Source organism: Sander vitreus, chromosome 15 (assembly GCF_031162955.1).
Source record: "Sander vitreus isolate 19-12246 chromosome 15, sanVit1, whole genome shotgun sequence".
Taxonomy (NCBI): domain Eukaryota; kingdom Metazoa; phylum Chordata; class Actinopteri; order Perciformes; family Percidae; genus Sander; species Sander vitreus.
In genome coordinates this window covers 29,037,262-29,047,261 of record NC_135869.1, presented here as the reverse complement: position 1 = coordinate 29,047,261, position 10,000 = coordinate 29,037,262, and the positions used below count along the sequence as shown (strand labels likewise).

At 46.7% G+C, this 10,000-nt stretch overlaps 1 protein-coding gene across 1 annotated transcript in view; it reads right to left on the bottom strand.

Annotated features, from left to right (window-relative positions):
• Positions 1 to 10,000, bottom strand: part of tlcd4b (TLC domain containing 4b) — a 26,163-nt gene that overhangs the window by 15,496 nt on the left and 667 nt on the right. Inside the window, exon 2 of the mRNA XM_078269785.1 lies at positions 661 to 813. Coding sequence (XP_078125911.1) covers positions 661 to 806 — 146 coding nt within the window. The 5' untranslated portion in view covers positions 807 to 813. The remainder of the gene's footprint in view (positions 1 to 660; positions 814 to 10,000) is intronic.

The following is a 10,000-nucleotide window of genomic DNA, read 5'->3' as shown; positions in this document are numbered from 1 at the left end:
ATATATATATATATATATATATATATATATATATATATATATATAATAGCTGGAGCTGTGTCAAAGCAGGGCCTCCTATAAGCATGTCACACCCTGTGTAATGTATAATGACTTATTTCTATATATTTATGTATATAGTTATTTCAAGTATGTGTATGATTGATGTGGGTGTGTTTGTGTATTGGAGAAGTGTTGTATTTTGTACTTTATTGGCTTTTTTCTTTGCACTTTTCAAATGGAAATCAGACAAACGCACAAACATAAAAATCCATTTCTGAGTCTTCTGTCTTCTGGATGTTTTCTGCAGTAAGCTGAGACGTGTGGCGATGACCTTGTGTTGTCTGTATCTCACCAGATGTGTTTACAGCAGTGTATTTTTATCATTTTACAGATGTATGACTTGGACAGAAATAAAAACCCTCCATTCTAGCCTCTGTAACTGTCAGTAAGGCCTAGGATCACCCTGACACTTAACAACGTGAGTGTTTCCTTTCCAATAGTGAATGCGCCCCCCCTGTGATCTTTGCCGCCCCCTGAGGGGTCCCCGGACCCCAGGTTGGGAACCACTGGTCTAGATCACACGTGTCAAACCCGAGGCCAGCGGGCCAAATCAGGGCCCTTGCAGATTATGGGTTTTTATTATGATTATGGGACACGCACCTGGAGTTCCACTCGGTGAGCTTGGTGGCGGGCAGCGCCTTGTAGGCCGGCGTGATGATGTAGGACAGACGTGGGCTGGCCACTGAGAAGAGAAGCTGGAAACCCACGAAGCTGCCAGCGACCACGGTCCACTCTCTCGTCTCCATCACTCACCTAAACACAACAGAGGGGCAGACAGGAAGGGAGGGGTGGGGTGTGATACACACAGACAGGTTCAACCGTTGAGCGTCAGTCATCCTGGGCAGCGAGCGCCAGAGGAGGAAGTGAGGTGGCAGCGAGCGCCAGAGGAGGAAGTGAGAGGGTGAGAGGGCGAGGAGGCACCCTGTGTGGTTCATCCAGTCCACACAGAAACAGAAGAAAGGGAAAGAGACAGAAGGGAGACAAAGATATAAGCCGAAGACATGGGCCGCCTAATGCAAGTGACATGAGAGGTTTAGACAAGCAGGGCAGTTCATAGAGGGGAATAAGGAGGACAAAAAGGCACAAAAGAGAGACTTAAGTTAAGGATGACGGAAGAAAAGAAATACAGAAAAAAGTGATTGTGTGTAGTGAATACAGTGTGAAGCACAGCGCTCAGATTGGGAATAAAAGACCTCCATTTATATGCATATTTAACTTAATACATACTTAACCGCCCTGGTGTACTCGGGTCCCTTTTCTAAGTTGTCTATATCAGAAATGTGGGTTTCTTTCAACATAATTGCCCAAAAATAACACGGATGGTTCAACGCAGCACTCTTTGCAATCAAAATGTTTAAAAAAAAGTCAAAGAATGTCGACTAAAATGACATAAAAGCACCAAAAACATTGAAAAAAAACAGACTAAAGGCCTTGAAAGCCTTCCTGAAAAAGCATCAAACAACAAGACACTAACAAGGTTTTAAAAAGAGACAAAAACGTTAAAAAAAAAACGTCATGAATGTTGAAAAAAAGCATCGAAAAATGTGCCGAAAAGTGTAGATTTTCAGTTTTGACAACAACAGTTAAAGGCCTTTTATGCTTCTGCGTAGACTCAACGGCGTGCCCCCGCAGACCGCTCTGAGTCGACGTCACCTCTCCAAAAATGTAACTACACGTCGCGGTGATGCACGCCGCTCGGCCGTGGCTTGGTAGCGTTACATTCCCCCCCCCCCCCGACTCATTTCCTGGTTCGCCTTCTCCATCAACAACATGACATCAAGGAGAGGGTTAACTTCTCCTGCTGCAGATCTCCCTTCGTGGTCAGAAAAAAAACAGGGGAGACACACAGGTTTGTGGCACTATCTTTGTGGGGGGGATCTCTCTCTCTCTTTGTGGTCTCTCTCTCTCCCTCTCTCTCTCTCTCCCCCTCTCTCTCCCCCCCTCTCTCTCCCTCCCTCTCTCCTCATATGCATATTTCTTGCAAAAGGGGGATTACAGCGAGTTGTTTAGGACACAGCAAAAATCCCTGAGTAGAAAACAAAAGACTGAGCGAGGAAAGAAAAGAGGATTGTGAAGATGGAGTCACAGGTTCAACTCACGAGACAGAGGAAGTATTTCACCACAACAATGCTCTTTATGTTGCCCACATCTGTGTCTAAATCTGACATTTGGTATTTCAGTTTCGTTCCTTATTGCCAACACTCTGATTTATCTGACAGGTTTAGGCATTACAGCAGCGTTGGGAGTATCAGACCAGAGAAACTAGGGCTGCTACTATTATTCTCTCCATACAATGATTAGTGGTTTTGGTCTATGAAATATAAATAAACGTCCTCAAATGTCTTGTTTTGTCCACAACTCAAAGATCTTCAGTTTACTGTCCCAGCAACGTGACATCATGACTTCACGTAAACATACACGCCCACTTTCTAAAGCCACGTGGCGTGTTATCTGGACGCATTTTGAGCTATCAGCGTGTATGTCTTCGCTGTATACAGCAGACAGGTTGAGTTTAGGAAACGTGATCCCCGGTCTCCGGGGTGAAAGTCAGATATTCTCCCTTTCATACATACTACTCGCTACAGCGTCAATTGACACACAATCCCAAGGTAATGGAGGCCAAACGGCGTTGATAAGCACGCTACAACGAGAGTATGAGTCTTGATAACACGCCAATAATGGCGTACGGATTGGCGTGTCATACATACACCTCTTCATGACATCAGTCTGGTCCCAGAGGAGAGAAGAAACTAGAACATATTCCCGTTTAACAAGCTGACATCACACAAGTTTACCTGTTTTATCATAAAAAAATGACTCAACGGATTATCAGAATAGTTGGAAATTAATAGTTGACCGTTTAAGGGATTAATCTTTGCAGCTGCAGTTCCACATTTCCATTTGTATTTTGCTGCAGAGAGGAATCATCATGCGGCTTTATTTCTTCTTAGCTTTCACATATAATGTAACCATAAACTACACCTGCAGCAGCCTCTCTCTCTAAAGCTCGTCCCGATCACCCTCAAGCCGCCTACGCGTGAAACGATCTGCTCTCTGCACACCGCTCGGTAGGGCGCTTCCGAAAAAGGTCAGTGGCAGAGTTGAAATAATTTGATCTCTGAGCACAGAGCGGCTGCGTCCCCCCCCCGCAGGAAATCAATGGAACGAAGCCGAAAGAAGTCCAACTACAATCATTAGAGCTGAGAACAGTCCCTCAGCTCGGTTGGGTGCTGCACCTAAAGGCTCCGACTAGGGTCGGGCATCGTTTGGAGATGAAACGGGTCTCGTGCTTATTTCACAAATAAGAGGAACGTTGTATTTTGAGTCAATGGTGGGTTGTAGTTTTACAGCTTTGTCAACGTAAAATAAAGCCAGACTACAGCGCTGCTCACTGAGCTCCAAGGCTGCATCACAACAAGAGCCTGGTCGCTACGGAAACCCAAACTTAAGCGTGTTAATTTGCGATGATCAGATTTGAAACCAAATCCTCTAATGGATGCAATCGTCATTTTTGAAACGATTCCAAGTAGGAATCAGTTCTCGATGCCCAACCCGACACCCCAACGGCAGACTGACGGCGGGGGAAACCCTGCAGTAGCTCATTTTAGGGTTCCCCATTCCACGCTTACATGTGATCTTTGTACCTTCTGAACCGTGTTTTAATGATACGATGATGACTAAACTGAATAAAAACAGAGACAAACAACAACAACAAGGTCACAATGTCCACATGACAGAGCCGATGCTAGAATGCATCCTCACCATGCCGATGCTAGAATACATCCTCACCATACCGATGCCAGAATACATCCTCACCATGCCGATGCTAGAATGCATCCTCACCATGCCGATGCCAGAATACATCCTCACCATACCGATGCCAGAATACATCCTCACCATACCGATGCCAGAATACATCCTCACCATACCGATGCTAGAATACATCCTCACCATACCGATGCTAGAATACATCCTCACCATACCGATGCCAGAATGCATCCTCACCATGCCGATGCCAGAATGCATCCTCACCATGCCGATGCCAGAATACATCCTCACCATACCGATGCCAGAATACATCCTCACCATACCGATGCTAGAATACATCCTCACCATGCCGATGCCAGAATACATCCTCACCATGCCGATGCTAGAATACATCCTCACCATGCCGATGCCAGAATACATCCTCACCATACCGATGCCAGAATACATCCTCACCATACCGATGCTAGAATACATCCTCACCATACCGATGCCAGAATACATCCTCACCATGCCGATGCTAGAATACATCCTCACCCGATGCCAGAATACATCCTCACCATGCCGATGCTAGAATACATCCTCACCATACCGATGCTAGAATACATCCTCACCATACCGATGCCAGAATACATCCTCACCATACCGATGCTAGAATACATCCTCACCATACCGATGCCAGAATACATCCTCACCATACCGATGCTAGAATACATCCTCACCATGCTTGTTCTTCAGGGACATTACAACATGCTCAGCTGTTCTGGACTCTGAATGAACAGCAATTATGACTAAACCACAGAAATGATGCAAGCCATTTACAACCAGTTATTCCAGGAAAAGCCGGTGATTAGGATTGTGCAAGGTAGAGATTACTACCCGCTAGGGCCTAAACTAAAAAAACTAAAATACAATCATCGCAATATCAACTGGCGCAATAAACATGCCGCGAAATGTAGAAAACTGCACTTTATAATGTAACTGCTATTCTTTTGTTAGTGGTGCCTTTCATATTCAATACAATGTTTAATTTGTTCAAGAAAAGCTCAAACTCAAAGCGTTTTTGGTGCTTTTTTCAACATTTTTGATGCCTTTTCCGGCTTTTCCTCAATGCTTTCGGCACTTTGTTTTAACGTTTTTGACGCTTTACTCAATGTTTTGCCACTTTTTCTGAAGTTTTTGGCGCTTTCTGATATTTTTGTCACTTTTTCAGAGAATTTTGATGCATTTTTTCGGCCTTTTTTTTCCCCAACGTATTTGCCGCTGGCTGAGGAACGTTTCCGAACTCTTTTGGGGCTTTTTGAGGCCCACAATGTAAGTGAGAAGACTTCAGTATATGAGACAGAAACCCAATGTGAAGTCATTGTCTTTGTGAAGCAGTAATTTAGCCTCTGGGTAAGCACATGACACTTCAGGCATGCCGCCTACATTAAGATCTATTTTTACCCTAAAAATGTCCAACGTCATGCATGCATACTGTTCTGCAAAATACAAGCAAACAAAAGGACAGGCTGCTGAAAACTAAGCCCCCTCAATTTAAAGACGTGAAGATTACAGCTCAGAGCCACCAGAGACAAGCCTCACAACAACTTCCTACCTACGGGTTTTTTGGGGCATTTCTGCCTTAATTAGAGAGGAAAGCTGAGATATGAAAGGAGGGGGTGGGGGGGGGAAGACATGCAGGAAAAACATCACAGGTCGGACTCGAACCCTGGACCTTCTGCGTCGAGGAACTAACCTCTGCTTATGTGCGCTTGCTCTACCAACTGAGCTAACCGGCCACGTTTTTATTTTTTTATAAAACATCTGCAGAATACACTTCAGAATGGATCAAAATCAAATAGGATGCCTGGCATCTTTCAGAAGCAGGTTTCCCACAAATCATAGCAGCTGTAAGACGTGCAACGACTACTTCATTACGCTTTCCTATTTTGACAATCGCAGTTTGAGTCATTTTTAAATGGGAATAAAGTAAGTATGGTGGTCGTCGTGTTGAACGTAAACAAGAAGCTGCTTGGTCGCTTCTCTATCGGCATCGTGTTAAACCAGCCAATAGCGCGCCAGGTGGATAAGCCAGTTTGTGATTGGTCCCCGCAGATATGTAAGGATAGATAAAACGCACAGGTTTCCAGCCTGAGCTGCAGAGAGGAATCAAACCCCCGGCAGATCGGGCTGGTTTACCCAGTCTAGTGAGTGTCCTGAGACAGAAACAAGTCTGGAACAAAGTGCCTTCTCTCCGCATACGTCTAAAAAAATGACTTAAGTGTCAGAATTTGGGGTCGGCGATATGGACAAAAAATAATATCTCGATATTTTTGACGATAACAATAATTAGACGATATCCTTTAAAACTGTGTTCCCCCTGCTCTGGTGTTCCCCCCTCTCATTCCCCCTGCTCTGGTGTTCCCCCTCTCATTCCCCCTGCTCTGGTGTTTCCCCCTCTCATTCCCCCTGCTCTGGTGTTCCCCCTCTCATTCCTCCTGCTCTGGTGTTCCCCCTCTCATTCCCCCTGCTCTGGTGTTCCCCCCCTCATCCCCCCTGCCTGGTTTTCCCCTCTCATTCCCCCTGCTCTGGTGTTCCCCCCTCTCATTCCCCCCTGCTCTGGCTCTTCCCCTCCTCGTCTCCCCTGCTCTGGTGCTCCCCCCTCTCATTCCCCCTGCTCTGGTGCTCCCCCCTCTCGTTCCCCCTGCTCTGGTGTTCCCCCCTCTCATTCCCCCTGCTCTGGCTTTCCCCCTCTCATTCCCCCTGCTCTGGTGTTCCCCCCTCTCATTCCCCCTGCTCTGGTGTTTCCCCCCTCTCATTCCCCCCTGCTCTGGTGTTTCCCCCCTCTCGTTCCCCCCTGCTCTGGCGTTCCCCCCTCTCGTTCCCCCCTGCTCTGGCGTTTCCCCCCCTCTCGTTCCCCCCTGCTCTGGTGTTCCCCCCCCTGCTCTGGTGTTCCCCTCCTCTCATTCCCCCCTGCTCTGGTGTTTCCCCCCTCTCATTCCCCCCTGCTCTGGTGTTCCCCCCCCTCTCATTCCCCCCTGCTCTGGTGTTTCCCCCCTCTCATTCCCCCCTGCTCTGGTGTTCCCCCCTCTCGTTCCCCCTGCTCTGGCGTTCCCCCCTCTCGTTCCCCCTGCTCTGGTGTTTCCCCCTCTCATGTTCCCCAGCAGCAGCAACTCTGCACATTCGTGGAGCATGTTGATCATATGCTGCATGTGCCTGAATAATTTATTGCCTGTCTTCACCTGTCAGACTGGTTCCTGCTGCCCCATGGGACGCCTCCTCACTGCAGCTGACAGCCTGGGGAGGAGAGCAGTTCTGCCGTATCTAAGGCCCTGTTTACACAAATATGCTCGCGGGTGAAAACGACAAAATATTTTAACAGATGTGCCTTTCATTTAGACGGCTACAACAAAGTGAAACCACCCTCCACAGTGGAAATGTGTGTGTGTGTGCATGCATGCATGCATGCGTGTGTGTGTGTGTGTGTGTGTGTGTGCGTGCGTGTGTCTGTCTGTGTGCATGCATGCGTGTGTGTGTGCTGTGTGTGTGCATGCATGCATGCGCGTGTGTGTGTTGTGTGCATGCATGCGTGTGTGTGTGTGGGTGTGCTGTGTGCATTGTTTGGAGCAATAACTCCACCTCCTCATCTGTCTGGACAAAATTGTCAGCTTTTGTTGTTCTCTTTGCTATGTTTTGGAGGAAAGGGGGAGAGGAGGAGGAGAGGGAGAGAGGAGGAGAGGGAGAGAGAAGAGGAGGAGAGGGAGAGGGAGAGAGGAGGAGAGGGAGAGGGAGAGAGGAGGAGAGGGAGAGGGAGAGAGGAGGAGAGGGAGAGAGAGAGAAGAGGAGGAGAGGGAGAGAGGAGGAGGAGGAGAGAGGAGAGAGGAGAGAGAGGAGGAGGAGGAGGGGAGGAGAGGGAGAGAGGGGAGGAGGAGAGGGAGGAGAGAGGAAGCGGAGGAGGAGAGGGAGAGAGGGGAGGGAGGAGAGAGGAAGAGGAGGAGGAGAGGGAGGAGGAGGCTACCACCTAGCCGCCTGGCGTGCATACTACATCACATTTCACACACTTTATGCACGCAGATTTCCCCCCAAAATGCTGAACTTTAATAAAAAGTGAGAATACGCCACTTTTGTGTTTTCAGATCGTTTGTCTAAACACAGCTTAATAGTGATTATTTTGACTGATATTTCCATATGATTCACGATATTGGAGGGAGTGATCACCTTTGTATCGGTATTCTCTGTGGTAGTTATTAACCCTTGTGTTGTCCTTCAGTCAAATTTGACCCATTTTCAAGTTTTTTTTAAAATCAGAAATATGGATTTCTTTCAACCAAACTGCCCACAAATAACATGGATGATGTATTTACATTGTAGGGGAACCAATACAATGTTCTTCGCAGGTAAAATAAATGATTGCTTTCATAGCATTTGAAAAATAAATGTCAAAGTTTGTAAACTTTGACATAGACAGGGTAGGACGTAAACGGTAGTAACGAGACCGAATAACAACGGAAATTTCGGTTCCTCATTTCGGTGCCTGACTTGGTTTTTTTCAGAAGCATCGCTGCACGGGACGCTACGTTACCGTTAGCTAGCAGCTGGATTAAACCCAAAGGTTAAAATGCTGACAGCTGACGTTAAGCGGTGTAAAGTGTGACTGTATTTCCTGTAGAGGATCCAACAGCGGGACGTAACGGTCTGACTGCAGCTGCCAACGTCAGAAACAACAGACGGTGCGTTCACTTGAAACTCGCCAGCCTCATGGTGCATTCACAGTTATTGTAAAATACCCTTTTCCCATCTGGTGGTTGTTTTTGTCGTTTTCCAGCAATCTACTGGTAAAATAAGTAATTGTTATTACATTATTAATCATTTAATTTTGACAATATGGCCTTAGCAATAAACAGGTTCTTTAATGTCGTTTTGTGCTCCTTTTTTATATATATATATATATATATCTCCGATATGTCCGACCTGCTGCCCGTTGCTGCATGTCATCCCCCACCTCCTCTCTATCCACTGTCACTATCTGATAAAAAATGGAAAATCCCCCAAAAAATGTGACTTGTTGAATCGGCCAGTGGGCAGTCTGGACTCAATGACCAATTACCGGAAATGACGAGCGAGATGAGTGACGAACGCCTCTCAAAATCTGACATTAATCTTCTAAACTGACCTTTGTTGATCTGAAATGAAGACAGATTCAGCAGCTGCACGGCCTGTTTCTCTCTTCAAATGTTTCCAGAAACACGTTACGGTGAACTATTTTAGGACAATATGAGATCGTATTCTGAACGAGACGCCATGATGGTCGGGGAGCAGCCAGACCCACGTGACGCGTTCGTCCAATCAGCTGCCGGTTTTCATTTTTTGTGCAACAATCCAGATTAGCGCCGCCTGCTGTTATGGAGACGTATTACGTCTCGTCTCTTCGGTGTTCTGAGGAACTTTTTGGACCGACTCGGGGAGACTGATCAGTCACACTGGCTTTACTGCTGACGGTCGCCGTCTGGTTGGTGTGTCAGAGCTTTAAAATGTACAATACAGCCATTGCACCATACATTAAACAGAGTCAGGCTAACACAATAAAGCCCTGGGGCTTATTTCCATTATGGTCCCTTGGAGGAGGGGGGGGCAGGGGGTTGTTGTTGTTGTAGTCCCATAAGATATCAAAGCGATATTGCGATTTCGCTAAAATTGCGATTAAGTGTGCAGCCCTAAAACACTGCTGCCACTTTTCTACCGTCCAACGTTTGACCTTGTTCCGCCGGACTATCCTGCTGCTGTCAGCAAACCCTGACCCCGTGACATATCGACCCTAACATAAATGATAGCGGCTCAATTCCCCCTGCTCCTGTGGAAACATAAACCGGCCCCTGTCTACCGCATTGCTACACCAGACCACTGGCTTTGCATAAACCTCGGTCCGCTTGATCTCACTCAACCCCAGCAGCCAGGTTCCCTCATGACATGAATACTGATAAATAACTGGTCATTATTGCCGTTTTAACCCCACAGAGATGTTAACAGTTAGCACACAGACTCTCACAATAAGTAAACGCTGCCTTCTGAGAGTATTGTGCACCCTGAATAGCAACTGGCGTGGGCAGGGCCAATGTAAAATAGTAACAGTAATTGGCTATAAATCATTACGTTGTTTTTTTTATTCAAAACATTGCACGCAATTATCTTTGCT